Source organism: Hoplias malabaricus, chromosome 4 (genome assembly GCF_029633855.1).
Source record: "Hoplias malabaricus isolate fHopMal1 chromosome 4, fHopMal1.hap1, whole genome shotgun sequence".
NCBI classification, from domain to species: Eukaryota; Metazoa; Chordata; class Actinopteri; order Characiformes; family Erythrinidae; genus Hoplias; species Hoplias malabaricus.
Genome location: NC_089803.1, coordinates 17,961,602 through 17,986,264, shown reverse-complemented (window position 1 = coordinate 17,986,264; position 24,663 = coordinate 17,961,602). Strand labels below are relative to the sequence as shown.

The window sequence follows — 24,663 nt, the reverse complement described above, 5'->3', positions numbered from 1 at the left end:
ATTTTAAAGTTTTTAAACCCCTCTGTGTCACATCTGGACTGAGAATAGTCCACCAGCCAATAATGTCTGTGTTTTCCTATTTTTTCAAGGAGTGCAGGTCTGTGATTTGCCACACGGGGGTGCTTTACTGTGTCTCCCAGCTCCTCTGACCATACAGGAGCACTCAGTTCTACAGCTACAGACTGTAGTCCATCTGTTTCTATGATACATTCTTATCCCCATTTCACCCTGCTCTTCAATGGCCAGGACCCCCACAGAGCAGGTATGATTTGGGTTGTTGCGTTGTTACATCTGGATCAGACAGAGTTTTTAAAACCTGTGTCCACACCCTGTCCGCCCTGTTACACACACCTACCTCGTTGGTCCACCATGTAGCCGTAAAGTCAGAGGAAGTGTCAGACCATTCAGATCATGTTCAGTTTAAACACAATGCTTCATGAAGCTCATTTAATCTTAAAGTGATTTATTAAGGTTATGCAATTAGCTTAATAATTGGTTGTGTTTGAGTAAGACGCCTATTTTGCGTGGGTTGTTTCATGGGATGGGCAGCTTTACACACTAACACGCGCACACACACACACTACAGAGTCATAGCTGCAGGAAGGGGTGGGTGTGTTGTGATTAGTCTGAGGGTTTGAGCTTTGATCTAGGTGTGTGTGTGTGTTTGAGAGACAGAGCTAGACAGATGGTGTGTGAGCTTTAATCCTGTCTGACCTCTACTACACTCATCTATCTCAATCTCTCTCAATTTTCTATCCCTCTTTCTCTCTTTCTCTCTCTCTCTTCCTTTGTTTATTTATATTTCTCGCCCACAAACACACGCCCCTTTGTCCAGTGCCCCCCCACCCCACCCCACCCCTCTGTTTACTCTTCCTCTGTCTTCATCTCAGCACGTCTGGTTCAGTTCAGGTCACCTCAGTTCAGTCCAGTTCATTCATTCATTCTTATTCTGTAATTCTGATGACAGGGATGTGGTGCGCCTGGAGTCCACACAGAGTCATTTGGCACAGAACAGGAACATACCCTATACAGGGCATCACACACACACTCACACACACACACAGTGGACAATTACACCCAGTCACTCCCTCACACAAAGCTGCGGAAAGTCAGTCCACTTACCAATGTGTGTGTTTGGACTGCATGAGGAATACAGAGCACCAGGAGGAGACCCCCGCCGACACAGGGAGAACACACCACACTCCTCCAAGACAGTGAACAGAGATTGAACCCAGGACCCCCAAGACCTTGGATCTTCTGTGTCCACCTCTGTCCTATTCAGTACATTCAGTAATAGAGAATTCTATTACACAAAAATCAAGTATTAAATAATAATAATAATAATAACAATACTGCTATTATATTTATTATTTTAGCTGTTTCCTCAACTCTCACGCATTAGGTTGTTATTCATGGGGTGGTCAGCAGGTGGCAGTAGAAGACAGTTTCTTGCCACAGCTGAATTCCTGCACCATCTGCTCAACTTTTCACGAGAAACAAAACAACCCAGCTTTTCTCTTCAGTGAGGCTCTGTTTATCGTCTACAGCGCTCTCCATCTGCACCAGAGAGTGAGAGTCATCTACACACTCTTCCTCTCTGTTACACCTCGTTGAAACATCACAAAGTTTATCGGGAGGGAAAGGGGGACTTTCCACCATATTTCCCCCCTCTCTTTCCAACTTGCCTTACTTCTCTTTTTTTTCTCCGTCTTTCTCAATTTGCCTTTCCCTTTATTGTTTCTCTCTCACAACTTTCTCTCACATCTTGTTTATACTCCCTAACTACTTCTCTCTTTCTGTCTCTCTCTCTCTATATATACCTCTATTTCTCTGCAGTTTTATCATGGAGTGTGCTCTTGTTTTCATCATGCTGTGTGTGTGTGTGTGTATGGGGGGGTAGGTTCCCACAAAGACATGAATACACACACCCAGTGCATCTCTGAGCTAAATCGTATGACCCACATATTGAAAAAGAGAAGGATTATTCATCTAAATGAAGTGGACTGTGGGTCGGAGGATGAGCTGAAACGCATCACTGAAGCATTTCACGTGGCAATGTCATTCAGGCGAACTGTTTTATACTCTATCCCCTACACACACACACACACACACACACACAGATGCTTTCTGAGGCATGGCTGGAAACAACAGGTCAGTGACAAAGCTCTTCTTTCAGCAGTATTACAGAATTATGGCAGTGAATCAGGAGTTTACACACCTACGTACAAGCTACAGCTGGTTTATAAAAGCACAGAATAGTAATACATCGGTCTTAAACACGCAGTCATCATGTGCAAAAGTTTAGATTTCCTTGGCAATTGTACAGGTTTTTGGTGGCGTGTTAGTGTGTGTTGTGCTGGTGTAGAGTGGATCAGACACAGCACATGCAGCTGGAGTTTTTAAACCCTGTGTCCACTCTGTGAGACACTCCTCCCTCGTTGGTCCACCTTGTAGATGTAAAGTCAGAGGCAGTAGCTCATCTGTCGCTGCACAGTGTGTGTCGGTCGTCCTCTAGGCCCTCATCATTTGGGTGGATTTCTGTGGTTGGTGGGCTATTCTCACTCCAGCGGTGTCCAGAGGAGTGTGTTTGATGCTGAAAGGTTGCTGGTTCGACTCCCACAAACAAAGTATGAAAAGTAACAGGTAGATTACAACCTGTGGCGTGCACATCTTATATTGTTTGGATTTCCCCCACTGTGGGACTAATAAAGGATTATTTTATCTTATATATTCTCATACACACGTCATATCATAAAGCATTGTGGAGCTCCTCTGTGTTCATATGTACTTTGTTTCTGATATTGATTTTTGCGGTCAGTAATGTGTCTTATGTCATATTATGTAGCCACATGTAGCTATTCCACTGTGAAAGGGAGTTGTGCTGGAGTTCTGGAAAGGGGGATGGGGAAGGGAAGTGGAGAGAAGACTGGGAGGGGGGGCAGAGAGAGGGGAGGAGAAAGAGAAAGAGGGTTGAAAAGGGGACAGGGAAGGGAAAGGAGGAAGGCAGAGAGTGAGAGACAAAGAAAGAGGGAGAGGGAGGGAGAATAACGGACTGTGTGGGTGTGGGAGAGGACGTGAAGCAGAGTGAGCTGCGCTCTGTGTGAAAGAGGAGAGTAATTCCTGGGTAATTCCTGATGAAAACACAACCTACTGCTTCTAAAGCCTTAAAGCCTTTAAGGTAAGGAGCTCAGCCGCTGCTTCCAGCTCTGTTTATTCTCTTCTTATTTATCTTTTATTGAACTGATCTGTTGGAAAACACTGAAAAGTGGTAACCCCAAAGTGTAGGGCTCCTCAGGGTTTCCTCCACCAGATCTGAGCTGTGCTCCGGGGTTATTTTAAGAAAGTCTGCTGAAGTCTGTGAGTTTACACAGCAGGCTGTTGTTGTGTGTGAAGGTTTCCAAAGGCTTTGTGCAGGGTTTTAATCTCTCCTCTCTCAGCCCACAGCTTCGGCTGTTGTTGTCTCTTGTTTCATGGGACGAGGTTAAAACTTAGAGCGGGTAATTTCTTCTGTAATTTTTGCGAAACCTGTTGGGGCTGTCACTTGTTGCTGCAAGTCTGTATATGACTCTTCTGATAGGAATCATTTCAGTGAATCTGAGGCGGAAGAGTGCTTCTGCCAGCAGGAAAAAATAAAAAATAGAGCCATTTAGAAGTGTGTCACAATTATGACTTTCTCCCTAATGATAAAGGGACAGGAACTCGTTTGTGTGATAATAATGCCTCAGCATCTGTTAAAGTGATGATGAGACCTTATTATGACACACCAAGTGAATATTACAAATCACCAGATAATTGTATACTAAGAGGCTAAGTCGTTATTATGAGATATTAAGTCATTTTTATGAGATGCTTTGTCAGTTGTATAGGATCCTAAGCCATCATTATGAGACCTAGCCTCAGTATGAGATTCACAGCCTTTTATTTTGAGCTCCTAGGTCATTATTAAAGGAGCAATCTGTAATACTGACACCACACGTTTATAATAAGGGCTACGATACGTTTTCAAAACAGTGTGGAGAGAGCCGTCTGCCTCCTCCAGCTCCTCCCCAGACGCGAAGCTGGACCAGGTGTCAGTTTGAGAACATACACCAATCCTAACTCTAACTGAACATACACAAACAAGCAAGAGACAAGTTTAAAAACGTTGGACTGTAATAGCTAAAAGAATGTGCCATGATCAACATATTTACAGAGAAAAGTCTTCATCGTTTAAGTAAAACCTCCACGAGCAGATGCCGTTTCCACTGCATTTACAAGCCTTTAATATTCAAATTCACATTAAATATTTCTACTAGAAGAGGTTACTTATCGATTTACCGGTATAGATGTCCTTTTAGGTGAGTCCCAATGTCCGTTCCACATTAAATGTGTCCATTTACAAGGTCTTACTGGTGCTATTAACCAGCATGTTGAATTCTTAAGAACTGAAGCTATAGCGCTAATCTTTGAAACTTTTTGAAGCAGCTTTTATTCCATTTTTCTATTTAAAACGCACAAACCAGTTCTACATCATTTCACTAAACATTTACCTATTTAAGCACCTATTAATTAAGTATTTTCCCTCTGTTTACAAGCCTTTAATATATAAATCCACATTAAATGTTTAGACTAGACAAGGATGGTGTTATAAACCATAAATGTAATTTTAGGAGGGAGATCCTTGCTTCTTATACACAATTTAGTCCTACCTTACATGGCTCATTTAAAAGTATTACTGACATTATTCTACAGCTTCTTGACTACTCCTTTCCACCTTAAACAAACAGCTATGTGAAGCTCAAGATATCGCTAAGGTTTATAAACTAAATTTATATTGTTCATATATGTTCACTTCATAGCTGTGATATGCTATATTTGTGGACCTGGCAACCCAGTGGGTTGGGGCAGTAATGTGATTGGACAAAGGACGGGATCCCTGTGGACCCATGTCACTCCAGAGTAGCTTAGGCGCTCAGCGTTCCAACGACATGTCAATCAAATCTGTAGACCAATCAGGGGCAAAGTTTGGCGATGCGCACCCAAGGAAGCGGGACAAACACGCAGCAGAGCGCATATGTTTTCAGCGCCTAACGGACCCAGACTCAAACGGTTCTATTCGGCAGCCACAAGCTCCACAAGCAATATTCAAGTCAATAAAAATGTTTCAAAGCTTAGATGTCGTGTGGGTGTGGGAGAGGACGTGAAGCAGAGTGAGCTGCGCTCTGTGTGAAAGAGGAGAGTAATTCCTGGGTAATTCCTGATGAAAACACAACCTACTGCTTCTAAAGCCTTAAAGCCTTTAAGGTAAGGAGCTCAGCCGCTGCTTCCAGCTCTGTTTATTCTCTTCTTATTTATCTTTTATTGAACTGATCTGTTGGAAAACACTGAAAAGTGGTAACCCCAAAGTGTAGGGCTCCTCAGGGTTTCCTCCACCAGATCTGAGCTGTGCTCCGGGGTTATTTTAAGAAAGTCTGCTGAAGTCTGTGAGTTTACACAGCAGGCTGTTGTTGTGTGTGAAGGTTTCCAAAGGCTTTGTGCAGGGTTTTAATCTCTCCTCTCTCAGCCCACAGCTTCGGCTGTTGTTGTCTCTTGTTTCATGGGACGAGGTTAAAACTTAGAGCGGGTAATTTCTTCTGTAATTTTTGCGAAACCTGTTGGGGCTGTCACTTGTTGCTGCAAGTCTGTATATGACTCTTCTGATAGGAATCATTTCAGTGAATCTGAGGCGGAAGAGTGCTTCTGCCAGCAGGAAAAAATAAAAAATAGAGCCATTTAGAAGTGTGTCACAATTATGACTTTCTCCCTAATGATAAAGGGACAGGAACTCGTTTGTGTGATAATAATGCCTCAGCATCTGTTAAAGTGATGATGAGACCTTATTATGACACACCAAGTGAATATTACAAATCACCAGATAATTGTATACTAAGAGGCTAAGTCGTTATTATGAGATATTAAGTCATTTTTATGAGATGCTTTGTCAGTTGTATAGGATCCTAAGCCATCATTATGAGACCTAGCCTCAGTATGAGATTCACAGCCTTTTATTTTGAGCTCCTAGGTCATTATTAAAGGAGCAATCTGTAATACTGACACCACACGTTTATAATAAGGGCTACGATACGTTTTCAAAACAGTGTGGAGAGAGCCGTCTGCCTCCTCCAGCTCCTCCCCAGACGCGAAGCTGGACCAGGTGTCAGTTTGAGAACATACACCAATCCTAACTCTAACTGAACATACACAAACAAGCAAGAGACAAGTTTAAAAACGTTGGACTGTAATAGCTAAAAGAATGTGCCATGATCAACATATTTACAGAGAAAAGTCTTCATCGTTTAAGTAAAACCTCCACGAGCAGATGCCGTTTCCACTGCATTTACAAGCCTTTAATATTCAAATTCACATTAAATATTTCTACTAGAAGAGGTTACTTATCGATTTACCGGTATAGATGTCCTTTTAGGTGAGTCCCAATGTCCGTTCCACATTAAATGTGTCCATTTACAAGGTCTTACTGGTGCTATTAACCAGCATGTTGAATTCTTAAGAACTGAAGCTATAGCGCTAATCTTTGAAACTTTTTGAAGCAGCTTTTATTCCATTTTTCTATTTAAAACGCACAAACCAGTTCTACATCATTTCACTAAACATTTACCTATTTAAGCACCTATTAATTAAGTATTTTCCCTCTGTTTACAAGCCTTTAATATATAAATCCACATTAAATGTTTAGACTAGACAAGGATGGTGTTATAAACCATAAATGTAATTTTAGGAGGGAGATCCTTGCTTCTTATACACAATTTAGTCCTACCTTACATGGCTCATTTAAAAGTATTACTGACATTATTCTACAGCTTCTTGACTACTCCTTTCCACCTTAAACAAACAGCTATGTGAAGCTCAAGATATCGCTAAGGTTTATAAACTAAATTTATATTGTTCATATATGTTCACTTCATAGCTGTGATATGCTATATTTGTGGACCTGGCAACCCAGTGGGTTGGGGCAGTAATGTGATTGGACAAAGGACGGGATCCCTGTGGACCCATGTCACTCCAGAGTAGCTTAGGCGCTCAGCGTTCCAACGACATGTCAATCAAATCTGTAGACCAATCAGGGGCAAAGTTTGGCGATGCGCACCCAAGGAAGCGGGACAAACACGCAGCAGAGCGCATATGTTTTCAGCGCCTAACGGACCCAGACTCAAACGGTTCTATTCGGCAGCCACAAGCTCCACAAGCAATATTCAAGTCAATAAAAATGTTTCAAAGCTTAGATGTCTTTTACTAGTTAGGTTTCCCCCACTGAGGACATTTAAATGCAGCAGGGGGTGTGGGGGAAGTTGCCTTGCTCTACAGCCAATCAGAGTGCAGCTCTCGCCTTTTAACACATCAGTCATTTAAAGGAACACTGTACTCAGTGTGAAACAAGTGTAAACATCAGAAATAAACTCAGTACATCAGAATAAATCACACCATAACTAAGGGTTTTTACAGTTTGGTGAGGGGTAAATGGCCACTTGGTGAGGGACAGGAGACGAGTTTCTCATAGAAATTAAAGAAAAACACTACGATGTTGAAATTAGGTCTAGACAAGATATATACACTGTAATTTTGCAGTAAAAGTAATCATTTTCCTTGTGGAGAACTTGGGGTCTATAGAGACACTGGGAGAGGCCATCTGTCCACTGTCTGCTCCAGCTTCAATAACTTCAGATCAGTAGGAGATATCAACTCCAAATTTTACCTGATGAAAGTAGACACCTGGAGACACACCATTTTAAAAGGAAAAAAGTAACGGGACTCATGAACTCTTCAGTTTATAGTCACTAACATTTTTTTTTCCAAATATAAGAAAAGCGCCTACATTTATTTGTGGTTTTCATAAGCTTTTGACCACTTCATGTATATTTCAGGACTCTAAATGGTTTCTTTTACAAATTTGAAGGGTTTTCTATAAAAATAAATCATAAAAATGCCTCTAGTTTATTCAGTGCCTGAGGAATGGGAATATCGGCTTTACATATCGGCCACCGGCCACTACTGCTGTCTAAAAATCGGCATCGGCCTCGGCCATCAAAAAACCCATATCGGTCGATCACTAACTCCAGTACATCACCAATAGCTACACATTTATTCAGGTGTTCACTCTCCATTCTCTCCCACTGATTGGAAACTGTGTTCATTGTCTGTGTCTCTGTACTGTTCACATAGCCTTTGTCCATGCGTTTGCACTTTAAATTCTCTCATCCTCATTTCATAGCAATTAACAACACAGCAACAAACGTTTCAGTTGGCGCTCCCCAATAAAATCTCCATGTTTTCTGCTGAGAAGTGATGCTATGTCTTTATATTTCAGTCCAAGATCAAAGTAAAATTCAACGAGCTGCTCCATAGTTCACCTGACACGCACAGCAAGCACAGTACCACGGAGCCCACAAACTATTTGCGAGGGAAAACATTATCCTTGTGAAGGAACGCAAAAGTCTTTTTCACTTGAATTCTCCATTCGACCTTAATTAGGCAACTGTGCCAAGATGAAGATGGCGCTATAGATTTAGAACCAACTCTTACTCCACACTTTATCTGTTTAAAACACACAAACCAAGTGTATATCATGTCACTAATACATCTTCCTACCCAAGTGAAAGGCTAATATTAGTGTTATTGGCCTGCTTGATTTCTCCGTTCCACCTTAAATAGCCAAATCTGCGATTTATTTATTTTTTTAAATAAATCTCTTACTCCTTAATATCTTCAAACACTCAAACTATGGAATATACACCTTTAATCTCTACATAGGCCTCCATTTTTATTTATTTATTTAATTATTTATTTATTTATGGAAATTACTTGCTGTTTGTTCAGGAAGAACTCTGGATCTGTCTTATAATCTTGCTGCCTCCATCTTTCAAACACATGGCCAGTATTTCCTCTCTTTTTGCTCTGGTCATGGAGATTCTTCAAAGGGTACCAAGGCCTTTTAGATCCAGTAAAATACAACATTGTCTCTGTTTGCTTGTGGGAGGGTGTGTGAACTGTATTTGGGATTTGACTGAGGGTGGGAAACTCCAATAGAGTTAGGGTTAGGGAATGGACCACAGAGGCACTAGTGCTTCAACTTAGCATGTTTCCTTAACCTGTGATCACACCCCCTGTTACATTTATGACAGAGTATAGTGTGTATATATTACAGATTGCTCTTTTAAAGCAGATACAACATATACATTTTCTGGTCAGATATTGATTGTGGATGACAAGTGTTCATTTACCTCATCTCAGAAATATTGAATGGCACACCCTTATTCCAGAGAACACTGTTCCACTGCTCCACAGTCCAGTGCTGAGGGGGATTTATATACTTCTAGCTGCCAGTTGGCTTTGCTCATGTGTAGCTGCTACAGTCTCATTCTAGTAGTTGATGCTTTCTATACAGGTTATATCATGTGTGTGTTTGCAGTGGCTGTAAAATATATAAATACAGTGTATCATTTCTGTAGCAGGAGCCTAGAGAAAACATTACGAATCCTGAGACAAGAATAAAAAGTCCTTGATCTTTCAAAACAATGCAGCCGGGAACAATCAGCCTCTTGTCCGCCACAAGTTTATATCCTCTTCCCTTCCCACCATCACTGCCAAGTCCACATCCCAGCTACTGGTCAAGACTCGCAGTGGGCTTAGAGCTGAGGTGGAGATGCAGAGGTCAGCTTAGGAGAGCCTTTCCAACACTGGACAATGCAGTTTTAACATTTCCGCTGGTTTGACAGACCTGCTGCAGCTCATCTGCTCATTTTAAATCCCTTTTAATGAGGTTAATGCCCACTCTGTCCCTAAAGTCGTAGACACATCATATAATAAGGGAATTCAGCTCCACCATGGTGCACAGAGACATATATTTACAGTTACTCTTTTGATAACCTCTTTAGGTAAGCATGAGTTTAAATGTGACTGTCTGGAGCAGCTGCACATGAGCCTAAGATCGCCATGCTCAATGCCTCGCAGGGGCTACAGGGGTATACATCTCCTCAGCAATTAACTGTGTACCTGCAGCTTTGTGTTCTCTTGACTGTTGAAGCTCTGTCCGGTACTATGGGATGATTTGTTGTGTCAGATCTAATCATCCAAATTTGGTACTTGACCTTTAGGGGTGGGCGATATGGCCCAAAAAATAAATAAATAAATAAATAATAATAATAATAATGTAGAAAAGAATAATTAACATTTGGTTTGTGTTGTAAATAACTGTAACTTACCAAAACTCTGATTTTGTAAAAAATAATAAATGTAACAAATAAAAAACATTTACCACAAATCTAAAGTTCAGAAAATGTAGCACATGCACATAAACAACAAACACAAATAATAAATAAAAAAATACTCTTAAAGCATCACAGTAAATAACAAAATAATACAGAGTAGTTGCTCTGCTGAAACAATGTGTTCTGTCGGCATGGGATAGACCTCACTGGCTGCTGAACTCCTTGAGGCTTATTATTATTATTATTATTATTATTATTAATTTCCTCAAACTCAAATGGGTGCTTCTGTTTGAGGTGGTGAAACTGATCACTTGTTACAGCCTTTTGTCGTTACAGGCCTCTTTCATATCTTGCATATTACTGTGGTTTACTGTAGATCAGATGTTCTGTTATTGTAGATCAGATGTTCTGTTATTGTAGATCAGATATTCTGTTACTGTAGATCAGCTATTCAGTTACTGTATATCAGATCCTCTCCTCTATTTGGAATAAACTCTTCCACCACAGAACCACTTTCTTTTACAGTGTTGCTGTACCTCAGTGACTCTTTATGAACTTACGCCATTTTACTTGTAACTGCATGACGTCATTATGTAAACTAGTCAGAATATCATTATCACCACAATACGGTTTGAAAAAATGTATATGACACAGTCCTACTCACATCTCTGATGTGCTTTTGACTAAATGCCATCAGATCCTCACAGCAATGTTCCTACATCTAGTGTAAACAATTCCAGGAGAACAAAAAGCTGCTTCCACAGCGAAGGTGGACACACTCACAGTTTATAAATACCCTTGATTTCAGGAGAAAGGTGTCCACAGATACAAACGTGTGTGTGTGTGTGTGTTGGAGCAGAAGAATGTGGTACTGTATCAGATGATATCTACTTGTCTCTACCCTGGATCAGTTCTCTAATCTACCACATGTTACAAAAATAACAAGCTTTGCATGTGGCCAGAATATTCCAGAAAATATATAAAATACACTGATAGACATTTTTACACATTGTCAGGGTAGAAAATGCTCTAAAACAGTAGAAATGCTCAAAAACACTTCAGTCCGTTAACTTCAACTGAAAGTTAAGACGTTCAGCTTCTTGGAGACCAGAGATTTTGTTCTGACAGATAATTTGCTTGTTTATGATAGTAGTAAGAATTTGGGTGCCCCTGATCACATGAGTTTTTTCTCTCTTCCTATTTCTTTGTTTCTCTTCCTCTTCTCACTCTCCCTTTCCTCTTCTCCCTCTCTCTCTCCCTCCCTTTCCTCTCTCCATCTCTTCCTCTTCTCTCTCTCTCTCTCTCAGGTCCAGAGGTGTGCAGTGAGTGTTCCGCTGACATTGACAAGTGGACTTTAGTCATCTTTCCAGGAATATTCCTCCTTGGACAGGCTCACACACACACACTCACTGAGACACACTCTCTCAGACAGGGACGCCCAGTCTCTCTGAAGATATCTGGTGACTGATCACTCACTCACTCAGAAAACATCTTAAAGACCCACACACCACAGACCTACCCCCACTGACATGGCCAGTGTGTGTCCGTACGGCCGCTTCACACATGCCATTGTGCGAAGTATCCCAGAGTGCTTTGGTCAGCAAGAAGAGGGTGGTGAGAGTGTGTCAGTGGACGTGGCGAAGGCTCAGCGTCAGTTCGGGGTCCTGACAGGGGCTCTGAGGCAGAAGGTAGGACTCCAGCTCATAGAGATCCCTCCGGACCCCCAGCTGCCCGAGAGCTGGAGGATCGAAGATACAGCCGTCATCCAGGGAGACACAGCGCTCATCACACGACCGTTTAAACAACAGAGACGAGCAGAGGTCACACACACACACACTTAAACACACATGAATGTGTGAAACTGTCGACAGGTGTGAGTGAGAGTGTGAAATTATCCACCAGTGTGAGTGACTGAGTGAGTGTATGAAACTGCTCACAGGTGTGAGTGGGTAAAACTCTACAGGTGTGTATGAGTGAGTGAGAGACTGGGTAGAACTCCACAGGTGTGAGCGAGTGAGTGACTAGGTAAATGGGTAAAATTTAGCAGGTGTGTGTGAGTGACTGGGTGAGTGTGTGAAACTCTCCACAGGTCTGCGTGTGTGTGAGTGACTGGGTGAGTGTGTGAAACTGTCCACAGGTGTGAGTGACTGTGTGAGTGGGTGATGCTGATGTGATGGGCTGGTGCCCTCTCTGGGGCGAGCTTCTGTCTCGTGCCCAATGTCTCTGGGCTCCAGACCAACCCCAACCCTGATCAAGATGAAGTTCTTACAGAAGATGAATGAATGAATAATGGTTTATGATTTGTGGGCATTTTGAATTGATAACAACAATCTCGAACGAACTTTAGAAGAGTTACTTTGGTCAAACTCTGCGTGAGTGCAGACATTTTGTGGCAGATTATTTTGACACCTGTTGAAATTGCCCTATAAGTATTTAATTTTGTTTTTAATTGATTGATTGATTGATTAATTAGTGTGTGTGTATCTACACAGGCGGAGGCAGTGAGACGTGTTCTGAACGAGCTGAACGTGACGGTCGTGGAGATGGGGGTGGAAGAGGGCGTCTCTGGGGGAGCCACTCTGGAGGGCAGTGATGTGCTCTTCACTGGGAAAGAGTTCTTCGTGGGAATCTCCAAACACACCAACCACCGCGGAGCTGAGGTCCTCGCTGATACTTTCAGAGTAAGAACGGAGGAGCTTCCCCACTCACACACCTTCCGTTAGACCGTGGTGTATTGTTAGATAAAGCAGTTCACAGTGGAGTGTGTTGTTTGGGTTTACTGTGTTTCATCCATCTATTAATCATCCATCCACCCACATGGCCATTCAAGCATCAATCTATTATTCCATCCATCCACTGAAGCAGAATGTTCAAGAAGTTTACTAAATACGGGTGGGTGGAAGGATGATGGGTGCATGATGGGTGGGATATATATGATGGATGAATGTGTATGTGCTGAACTGGTTTGATAAATGGATGGATGAACTTTTACAAATGAATAAAAAGAAGGGCTTGACTGCATGGATGAATGAATGATTTGTTGGGTGCATTTAAGATGAGTGTAAAGAATGATGGATGGATGATGGATGAATGGGTGATGAGTGAATATTTGGATGGATTAATAAGGGATGGATTGATGGAAAGGTGCCTAAATGGAAGCATGAGTGGGATACTTGGATGGATATACAGATGATGTTTCAGTGCTTGACTGCATGGATGGATGAGTGGATGAATGACCTTTGCATTTATGAAAGGATGAAGAGAATGATTTGATGGATGGATGGATGTATGGGTTGGATGCTGAGATGTTTGTGCGGCTGTTTGACTGAACGGATGCATAGAAGAAAGAATCTACCTTTAAAAAAGTAATAATTGAAAACCAACACAGGAGACACATCTGTTTAGTCTCTTTCCTAATGTATCTGCCCCACCCCACCCGTTTACACCCATAATGCCCCAGAGGGTTGCCAACTTAGCCTCTAGTGTACATTAGGTTTGAAACTGGACCATTTAAAAGTTCATTTGTAGTTCTAAACATATTTATGGTGTCTTTTACTCACAGCGTCAATCATAAATGGACGACTATGCAAGTTAAGTGATGACATCATTTAGCAACTTTTACGACAGCCAATAGCTACTTTCCTTACTAAGGAGTTGGCAACACTGATTGCCAGTGGTCTTAACAGAATTCTTGTAGAGCTTCCACTGCCCCTCATCCGGTCCCCTCTTTGCACAGAGGTGATAATTTAATCATTTCATCTTCCTCCTCCTTCATCGTCCCCTTACTCCTCCTCAGACTTCTCTCCTTCCTCCTGCTCCTCCCCGCAAAGTCCTCCTGAAGTATTTCTTGTTAAACTGGCCTGGTGCCTGTGCTTTTCTAAGTTCATGTGAAGAAATCTCAGTGAAAATCTGAACTCCAAAGTCCATGAAGTCTCCAGACGGGGATGGACCCAGCTGTATTCATTTGTGTGAAGAAAAAAAAATGCTTCCTGTCAAATTTCTAACACCGTGAAAGCAGTGGAAAAGCAGACAGCTGCAGGGCAGGTGAGGAGTGCAGCCATTTCCACGTCTCAGATCTGCACAAGCCCATCACTTTGTGAAAACTGCTGAATTTAAAATCAGTTTCTGCTTTGAATAGACTGCCTCTGCAGCTGGGGTTTGGGCCTCTGTGGATTTGTGTATTCAAACACACAGGACGCAGCTCGCAGGTCCCTCGGCATTTCACTCAGGTCACTGGAAACCCTTTCTCTGCTTCTGTCCGACACCTGCAGTGGAAAAGTGTAGCTACAATCACAGACCGCTGGGACTACACACTTGGGCCTACTTTCTAATGTTCTGCACTAGAAAGGATGGATGGGTGGAGGCTTGGTTTGATGAAAGGATACTTGGAAGAATGGATAGATAGATAGATAGATAGATAGATAGATAGATAGATAGATGGATAATTAGATGATTGTATGGATAGACAGATACATGGATGGATGTATGATTGTATAAATGAATGGACGGATGGACGGTTTGATGGATGCTTGGTTAAATGGATGGATTGATTAATACTTGGATGGTGGGTACTTTAATGGATGGTGATAAACAATATATTGTGCAGTCTTATCTCTTTGTGTGTGTGTGTGTGTTCAGGACTTTGCCGTGTCCACTGTACCTGTGTTTGGAGGCTCTCGACTGAAGAGCATCTGCTCCATGGGGGGTCCTGAAACCATCATCTTCAGTAACACTGAGGGAGCCAAGAAAACCCAGCGGGTGAGTGGTGGATCAGTCTTAACTGACCACAGCAAAACATAAGGTTTGCTCTTTTATGATCAGAGAAAGTTAAGACTCTTAAAAACCTGGTAGACCACCAGAACTCTCTTCAACAGATATCTGCCCATCCGTCCTCCCATAGTGCAGCTTTACCCTCCTCTCCAGGATGGACAGTAGAGGAGTGTTTTATGCTGCGTTCACTGCTGACCCTGCTGTCCGCCCACTTCTCTAAACGTGTGAGGTCGTTTTTGCTGTAGATGGCCATGACTGATGACATATGATCCTCACACTGCCCCCCGAGGTGCTGTGGTCCAGTTATGACCTCATTAATCTCCGGAGCAGAAAGTCGGAGAGCCCTTAATCCAGTTTTCCTCAGTCCCACCCCCAAAGACCCCCTACATGGAGTGTTTGTGTGTTTTTCTTCTTTGATCCAACAGCTATTATTAGTTCAGGGACGGCCTGAGTTCTGGTTCCTCTCAGTGTTTCTTCTCCTTCTCACTGTTGGTTTCTCTCGTTTTGTCTTCGACTTTTGTGATTTGGTTCCTCTCCTTTTTCTTGTCTATTTAATTTGTAGTTCTTTCTTTTCTTTTCTGTCTTGGTTCCTCTCATTGTTTCTTCTCCTTTTGAATCTTGGTTCCTCTCAGTGTGTGTTCTTCTTATCTTCTCATTGTTGGTTCCTTTTATTGATTCAGCATCTTTTGAAACGTGGTTCTTAGATTTTCTTCTCCTTCTGAGACCAAGTTTCTTTTTGTGTTCCTTCTTAATGTTTTTAGAGTTTTTTTTTTCAGTGTTTGTTCTGTGTTTGTATCTTGGTTTTTTTCTTGTTCGGCCATTTTTTTCTCATGTTCTTAAAGAGTTTATTCCCTCAGTGTTTCTTTCATAATCGTTGCGGCGTTTCCTTTAGAGCCTTGGATCCTCTCAACATTCTTTCCTCGTGCTCTTAGAGGGTTTTTCCATCTGAGTCTTTGTTTCTGCTGGTATTTCTTCTTTTTTTCATCCTTGGGTTCTCTCAATGTTTCTCCATTATAATATTTGGGAGTTTTCCGTTTTAATCTGTGTTCCACTCAGTGTATCTTCTCCTTTGAGCCTTCGTTGCTTTCAGCCTTTCTTCTCCTGAATCTTTGGTTCTTATCTGTGCTTTCTTCATGCTCCTGTCTTCTATTTAAATGAATCAGATAAAGAGCCATATCTAAAGTAAAAGCAAACAAACTCTTTAGCAAAATAGGGTGTGTTTTAATTATGCTGCACCAGTTCAGCACAAGGAACATGGTCAGAATCAAAATGGTGCATGGCCCACTGCTTGTTTGTGAAGTGTAACTGTCTGTTCACTCCATTGCCAGTCCTTCCTCTGAATAGAGCTGTCCAGCTCACATTATGCGACTGGAGCATGCATCCTGTCTGAGTGTGCTTTTAATGACCTGTAAATCTACTTTGTTCATTTCAGCAGGACAGATAATCCTCCTCCTCCTCCTCCTCCTCTAATAACTCTCCTGTGTGGCTGTGTTGTTGCAGATGATGGAGCAGCTGACCGATCATCACTATGACATTTTGTCGGTGCCGGAGGACGTGGCCGCTAACTGTGTCTATGTGCGAGGTCCTGCTAAAGTGGACTATCTCCTCCACCCTACGGCAGATGAGTGTCCCAACAGTGTATCAGTGAGTTTCTAATCTTTTATCTTTATTTCACAACATGGATTTCTATAAAACTTCACTTCACAATATTAGCCACTTTATCAGAAACCCCTGCCTTCTGCTTCCACTCACTGCCCACTTTAAGGAAAACCGGCCCCAGGTGTTTACAGTAAAGTCCAAGTTAAGGGTTTCTTAAAATAAAATCGCTTGCGCAAAATGTCATAAGTCGTTTTCTTAGTGTTCATTTATGTATTTAAGTTTTTTTTTTCTTATCTTTGTCTTATCCCTTAAGGAATCCCTTAGTTTGCTAAACCATTGCCCAAAAACACCTTAGCAACCAAATTAAGGAAAACAATTGAAGGTACCTCTGATAGGGTCTTAACCGCAACATGGCCGAGTTAATGGCGATAAATGAACCATGTCCCGAGGAGAGTGTTCCATGACCAAGAGAAACCCCTGGATACGCTTAATGACGAGCAGTTGATTTTAAATTATAGATTTGATCGGCAGTCAATCCATGATTTGTTTAATCGTCTTTAGTTGGATTACGCTACTTTCTGCAGCTGTGCTCTTTCTGCTGCGATGCAGTTAATGATTGTGCTATGATTGTATGCTACGGGATTATGGAGCTCTATTAGGGTCAAAAGTTTTGTTCATTTGAAAAAAAAAATCTGAAACTGAAAGTTCAAATCTTGAGATTGAACTTTGAAAAATACAACAATGTATTCAAAACTGAAATAAGTGTAGGATGATTTTTTTTTCAGTTTAAATAGAATTTAGATTCAATTATTTAATTTTTTTAAATAAATAATTTTTTGTTTTTCACTTTCCTATTTATTTTAATATTTTGAAGTCATATTTTTCATTTGCAGATTTTATCTTTTCAGTCACAGATTTTATTTTAACTTTCAGCAGCATAACCAGTTTAAATTAAAGCACGATTTACAGTTGAACAGAACATCAGACTAAGAGCCTGGGGAATAAGGAGCTTGTTCAGATTCGTTACCGACTCGCTGCAGCTTTGTCCTGACGGAGCGGACTCCATCACCAGCAAAGTGCTGGGAAACTGAAGTGTGGCTGTGGAACTACGCTCTGACAGAGTTTATAGCTCTTTTACTGCGATAGGTGCCGAATGTTGTCTAAAAGAGCTCACTATAAAGGACTTTGTCACTGAAGTCAATGTTTTACACTGAATATTGCGTAAAATGTGTTCAGTGATTATTGTATTTTTCAAAGATCAATCTCAAGATTTGAACTTTCAGTTTCAGATATTTTTTTTTTCAAATGAACAAAACTTTTGACCCTAATGTAGCTCCATACGGGGTCCTTCCAGTCAGAGAAAGGTGAGGTATTTCATGTCAGTAAGTCAACAGTGTACCAAATATTCACCAAGTTTCAAATGTCCTCGCCTGTCTGGTTTTATTATATTCCTCCAGAAATGTTATCTTTTCCTCCCCTGACCAATTTCGTTTTCTTTTCTTCCATTTTTTTCTGAAATGTTTGTGAGCTGGTACAAGAGAGGCGACAACGGGTATCACAGCCAGTGCATGTAAACAATGGTTTCCATGGAAACCATTGTTTTTACTCCCATAAAAATCTGTTAGTGCAGTAAATCCCTAAGGAAATCGTTTAAGGGATTATGTCCAATTTATTTACCATAAGTAAATCCCTCAGCTAAGAAGAAATTAACCCTTAAGTGTCATACTTAAGGGGAAAACCTGCCCCTGACTTGAACAATAGATTTACAGTCACAGTTACAGTCAGTTGTAGAGCATCTGTTATTGCACAGTTTATCAGCCATCGTCTACTCCAGTCAACACTGGTCTGTTTTAGACCCCAGGGCTAGCTCTTGTCCAGACATTATTGGAGTGGAGGACCATCCTCAGCACAGCAGTGGGGTTTCGTGGTGATGTGGGTAGTTCTGGTACATGCTTTTCAGACACAGCCTTGTTACCAAAACTTTTACAGACTTCAGAATTGATAGCACAATTTGTTGGAGGGCTCTACAGATGGACGCACACATTTAACACAACAGAACTGAGCAGAGAGTGTTCTCCTCTGACCGCATTCAAATCCAATGACGTTTTGTTGGCAGCACTGTGAACTTAACATACCTCAAAGGACATTCTGGCTAGCCTTCGCTCTCCCAGTTCCACAGCATCATATGATTGGTGGAGAACTTGTCATGACTTAAAGGAAAATAAAATATACAGTCTATATTCCCTTATTACAATAACGGTACTGCTCAATCAATTAGACTTTTCTCTACATTTCAAGAATCTTATTGAACTCGCCAGCTTTTTAGGAAGTGCAGCAGATGTGCTGGAGCAGACAAGTGGTCTGGAAAGCCCCGCTTCATTTTGGCATGTCCCACCATAAGTCCCGAGAGGGTCTCGCCCTGTCTCTCTCTCTCATAGAATGATTGGTATTGCTGACCTTAAAACAATGTAAACTCCCCATGGTTTACGTTCGCGTGACAAAAGAAGGATCCACAATTTTTTAACATACCCTCTACACTCGGCTGTGCTTCAAATCTCATTCTTAACCCTGTGCCTTTGACTCTTCTAGCTACTTGTTAATATTGGAAAGCAAAGCAACCTTAGCTCTATCGCCTCCTGGTTGTAAAACTGGTACAAGTGAGCCATAGCAAAATCAGTAAAAACTAGTTCCTCTCTTAAAGGGAAAAACTACAACTGTAGGGAAAGCTCAGCATCTTTTAAGGTAGAATGGTGTGTTTGAGGAGGAAAAGACACTGTTATTTGTACGTGGCTGAAGTTTAACTTGTCTGTTTTTATTCACTGCTTGAATTACCACAGAAACTCATTTGTAACTGGGTTGTTATGTTTAGTAGCTATTTCAGTCTGCGTTTACTTTCACGCTGTTAGCACTGTCCCGAATTTAGAGACATTTCCATATACAGCAAAAATAAGTAAGTGTTACCCAGTGAACCCAGTAACAAAAAGAATGAATATTAAAATATTTAAAAACCAAATGTGTGTTACATCCAGTTATCCAGTTCAGGGTCGCAGTGGGTCTGGGGCCGACCCGGAATCATTGGGCACAAGGCAGGAACACATCCTGGAGGGGGCACCAGTCCTTCACAGGGCGACACACACTCACACCTACGGACACTTTTGAGTCACCAATCCACCAACCAACATGTGTTTTTGGACTGTTGGAGGAAACCGGAGCACCCGGAAGAAACCCACACAGACACAGGGAGAACACACCATACTCCTCACAGACAGTCACCTGGAGGAAACCCACACAGACACAGGGAGAACACACCACACTCCTCACAGACAGTCACCTGGAGGAAACCCACGCAGACACAGGGAGAACACACCACACTCCTCACAGACAGTCACCTGGAGGAAACCCACAAAGACACAGGGAAAACACACCACACTCCTCACAGACAGTCACCCGGAGGAAACCCACAAAGACACAGGGAAAACACACCACACTCCTCACAGACAGTCACCCGGAGGAAACCCACAAAGACACAGGGAAAACACACCACACTCCTCCTCACCAATTTTTTAATTAATAGCTACATGTAGTGTGTAAGATGATATTTTTTCTAAATAAACTACAGTCTACAAGATCCATTCTGTTCAGACTACAGTGAGAGTTTAGTCCTGCACGTGCTGTCTGAAGTTTAAACCCACACTGCCCACAGTATTTTGAATAAGACCACAATGTAGGGCATCCAAACATAAAAGAGCTCATTTACATATGCCCATATTAACCAAGGGACAAAAGATACAAATACAAAAAAAGATGTATGATATGGCCCCTTTTAATAAATGCAGAGATAAAGAAAAGGAAAGCAATCATTAAAAGGTAAAATAAGCAGAGGAAATCTTTAAACACCAGCACTAAAATATTACTACTGTAATTATTATTAGTAGTATAACATGGATAATAATTAATAGCAAGAGAAGGCCTTGACTGGAGCCAGAAGAATAATACTTCGCCTATTAGCATTGTTCTACTTTACATTTACATTCATGGCATTTGGCAGATGCTCTTTTGCGGAGTGGTGTTAATGTTTTTAGCATTAGCCTTGGGCCGTTTCCTCAGGTGAAGCCTACAGCGTCTACTCTGTATTCATCACTCTTTGCTGAAGCGAATGCTCTAGTTATCAGTCTCTCTAATTACCTCCAGGCAATTAATAATTCATATAACAACCATGTGTCTAGTGTGTGGTAGTTCTTTCTGAACTTTAATTAGTCAAATTTACAGATTCAAAGAGCTGCTAATTACAGACAGGAGCAAAAGAGAAGAGAGAATGGCATTTCACAAAAAAAAGAGAGGCCATTTTCGCCATCTGAGGAGAGGGAAATTAAAGAGCATCAAACAGAATATTTAGAAGAACTGTGGCACACGCTAAAACAGACTGTCAGCATAAAGATATTTAGATGCTTTTGTTTGTGAGTCAGACAAACACCTTTTAATTACATAAGGAAACTTCCTGATAGAATTCATAAAGGCTTTAATCCAGAGGGGGCCGTAATGACAGCTTAATGTAATGGAGGCTTACATTACTGTAGTCTCAATTCTGGGTCCTAGCTGAACAGGGATTGAACTAAACAAATGGCGCCATCTTGTGGACTGAGACAGAAATGCATTTTGTAAGCTTTTAAAGGGGAAGTATTATGAATGATTGTATACATTATTTTGGGGATCTGGAGCTTAACAATCCAGCAACCGTGAAACAAGACCCCCCCATCTGTTCTCTGTGGGCTGCCGACGTTATTAAACCTTGGATGAAATGAGTCAAATCTAAGCTGTTTTGTGTGTTCTGCACGGTGATGCAGCAGGTAGTGTCGCAGTCACCGCTCCGGGTGACTGTCTGTGAGGAGTGTGGTGTGTTCTCCCTGTGTCTGCGTGGGTTTCCTCCGGGTGACTGTCTGTGAGGAGTGTGGTGTGTTCTCCCTGTGTCTGCGTGGGTTTCCTCCGGGTGACTGTCTGTGAGGAGTGTGGTGTGTTCTCCCTGTGTCCATGTGGGTTTCCTCCGGGTGACTGTGAGGAGTGTGGTGTGTTCTCCCTGTGTCTGCGTGGGTTTCCTCCGGGTGACTGTCTGTGAGGAGTGTGGTGTGTTCTCCCTGTGTCTGCGTGGGTTTCCTTCGGGTGACTGTCTGTGAGGAGTGTGGTGTGTTCTCCCTGTGTCCATGTGGGTTTCCTCCGGGTGACTGTGAGGAGTGTGGTGTGTTCTCCCTGTGTCTGCATGGGTTTCCTCCGGGTGACTGTCTGTGAGGAGTGTGGTGTGTTCTCCCTGTGTCTGCGTGGTTTCCTCCGGGTGACTGTCTGTGAGGAGTGTGGTGTGTTCTCCCTGTGTCTGCGTGGGTTTCCTCCAGGTGACTGTCTGTGAGGAGTGTGGTGTGTTCTCCCTGTGTCTGTGTGGGTTTCATCCGGGTGACTGTCTGTGAGGAGTGTGGTGTGTTCTCTCTGTGTCTGCGTGGGTTTCCTCCGCGTGACTGTCTGTGAGGAGTGTGGTGTGTTCTCTCTGTGTCTGCGTGGGTTTCCTCCGGGTGACTGTCTGTGAGGAGTGTGGTGTGTTCTCCCTGTGTCTGCGTGGGTTTCCTCCGGGTGACTGTCTGTGAGGAGTGTGGTGTGTTCTCTCTGTGTCTGCGTGGGTTTCCTCCGGGTGACTGTCTGTGAGGAGTGTGGTGTGTTCTCCCTGTGTCTGCGCGGGTTTCCTCCGGGTGCTCCGGTTTCCTCCCATGGTCCAAAAGTGAACTTTGATAAGTGGATTAGACACTCAAAAGTGTCCGTAGGTGTGAGTGTGTGTGTGTCACCCTGTGAAGGCCTGGCGCCCCCTCCAAATTGTGTTCCGGGCTTGCACCCTGTGATTCCGGGTAGAATGCTTAAATGCATGCTTAAATGTGAATTAAATGTGTGAGAGAGACAGAGAAGGCTAAGTTCTTCTTTTATTTATTTATTTAGTGTTGCTGTGCTGATTTGTTAACAATGAAAATTGGGCTCCCATGAGGGGCAACTAACTATGCATTTTAAAGTCCAGGTCCCCCTGATTAAACGTTTGGACCCCCTTAAAGCCACAAAACCTTGTAGTGTTATGTTATCAGTTAACCCAGTTTTCATTGTTTCTGTCTTCATGTGGAAAACATTCTGTCTTATTCATATTGTAAAAAAGGAAAATGTAAAATAAATAGCGTAACAACCGTGACCCTTAACTGGCTAACAGACAATGAAAAAATGAATGACATAGTATTGCTTATTTCTGTCATTGAAAACACACACTTCTCTCTACATTTTCATCAACTTCCTCTTGTGAACAACTGAATGTTTGTTTGTTTCTCCTGATGTATTGATGTAAAGCGACATGAAGTGAGAATAAATTTATTATTCTCCACTCTCTTTCAGGCCTTCCAGAAGCTGCCAGATTACACCCTCCTGCCCACAGCCTGCAGTGAGGCCTCCAAACTCGGGGGGGCACTCACCTCATTCTGCCTCCTTATTAATAGAAAACCCAATTACATATAAACCAGCCTTGTATTGCTTTCATAGTCATTTATGATTATAATCTGTGAGATTAATTTTCCGTCCTGTATTTATATCCTCAGTAGTAAGCCATTTTCTCTTAATAATAAAGTCAAAATCAGTCTGAAATCAATACCACTGGACCGTGATGTGTGTATAAACAGTACAGCAAAACGTTTAATGACACCTGCTTATCCAGCATTGCTTCTGAAGTTAATGATATTTAAAGGGTATTTGTCCCTCAATAACAGAGTGTGAGCCTCTAGGAAACTTACATTTTGTTGATGACTTAATGTTATTCAGCCACAAGAGCAATCCTGAGGTCAGTTTTGAATCACAAACAGCACTCCAGCTCATCCCAGAAGTGCCGTATGGTGCTTTACACAATGCAGCGCCAAAGGATCACAATTCCTCTCATCGTAAGGACAGCGCTAGCCAACATGGATGTGTGCTAGCTGCCATGTGTCTGGACTGTTACTGCGCTCCTCCACATGTTGAGCTCTGCGGTGACATTGTGTAAGCATCAGCTCAAAAAGAAGTGGTAGGTGCTTGCACTCACCCTCACAAATTGGTAGCACTGTGGGTGAGACTGGGTTAGCGTTATCTTTGACTTAACTGTGGATAAAAACAAGGAGTTTTAAAGTAGATTTAAAAACAATAAAGGGTAAAAATTTTATCACGTACCTAAGTTAAAGTTCAGAAACTATGTAATGTATGCATTCCTGGTTTGTTTTCCCACAGGGGCCACTTCCATTATATTTGCATTTCACAGCTACTTAACATTAGCTTACTACAATAGTCAACAGAAGCAGGAACCTGTACTATACCACAGCTGTGTAGAGACTCCAGGAACATCCCTGAACCTTACACAAATGTATAGTTTGAAACGGTTGTCTTCCCCATATAAATTTGTACACTGTAGTATTTTTACTTGGGGTGGAGGGTAGGAAATCACCACCCACTGATATTAGGGCAGTGCTGTAAACAAAGATTTACACTAGGGGGAGCCCAAAGCACAAAAGACCCTAAACTTACCTAGAGTTCCTTTAAAATGTGATCACAAGTTTGTGTAAGATTCAGGCTCCAGGGTGTATTCCATGAAGCAGGATTTCTTTGATTACCCAGTAAGCCATTCTCTCTTAGTAATAATCAACTTGCCTTAGATCAAAACCATGGGCTCTGAGTGTTTAAGTTGTCATGGTAACTCAAACCCTGCTTTGTGGAACAGCCCTCTGGTCTGATCATAACACAAAAACAAACCATGGTACAAGAGTACGTTATCAACTTTTACAGAAGATATTCAACATCTGGATTGTACATCCTCAGCTCAGACCACTAAACCTTTAACACCACTTTGTAACAACTAGTGTTAGTCCTAGTTGTCAGATGTGGCAGTTAAATTAAGCAGCAGTAAAGACTTGGAATAAACTTCCGAAAATTCTTATCACAGCAGCTGCTACCATCTCCCATAGTTATAAAAATGTAACTCACTGACTGAAGCCCTAAACGTGAGCACCAGAAACAT

General features: G+C 42.0%; 1 protein-coding gene across 2 annotated transcripts; it reads left to right on the top strand.

Annotated features, from left to right (window-relative positions):
• Window positions 1-1,432: 1,432 nt before the first annotated feature.
• ddah2 (DDAH family member 2, ADMA-independent) lies at window positions 1,433-24,509 on the top strand. 2 transcript variants are annotated; one of them, XM_066668595.1, is made up of 6 exons: window positions 1,433-1,569; window positions 11,549-12,061; window positions 12,734-12,922; window positions 14,880-14,999; window positions 16,512-16,655; window positions 23,022-24,509. In XM_066668595.1, exons 2-6 carry the CDS (start codon window positions 11,771-11,773, stop codon window positions 23,139-23,141), a joined length of 864 nt encoding a protein of 287 aa, XP_066524692.1. In that variant the 5' UTR covers window positions 1,433-1,569; window positions 11,549-11,770; the 3' UTR covers window positions 23,142-24,509. The 2 variants fall into 2 exon arrangements, with proteins under 2 accessions (XP_066524692.1, XP_066524691.1); XM_066668594.1 differs by lacking the exon at window positions 1,433-1,569 and adding an exon at window positions 5,141-5,283.
• The last annotated feature ends 154 nt before the right edge of the window (window positions 24,510-24,663 follow it).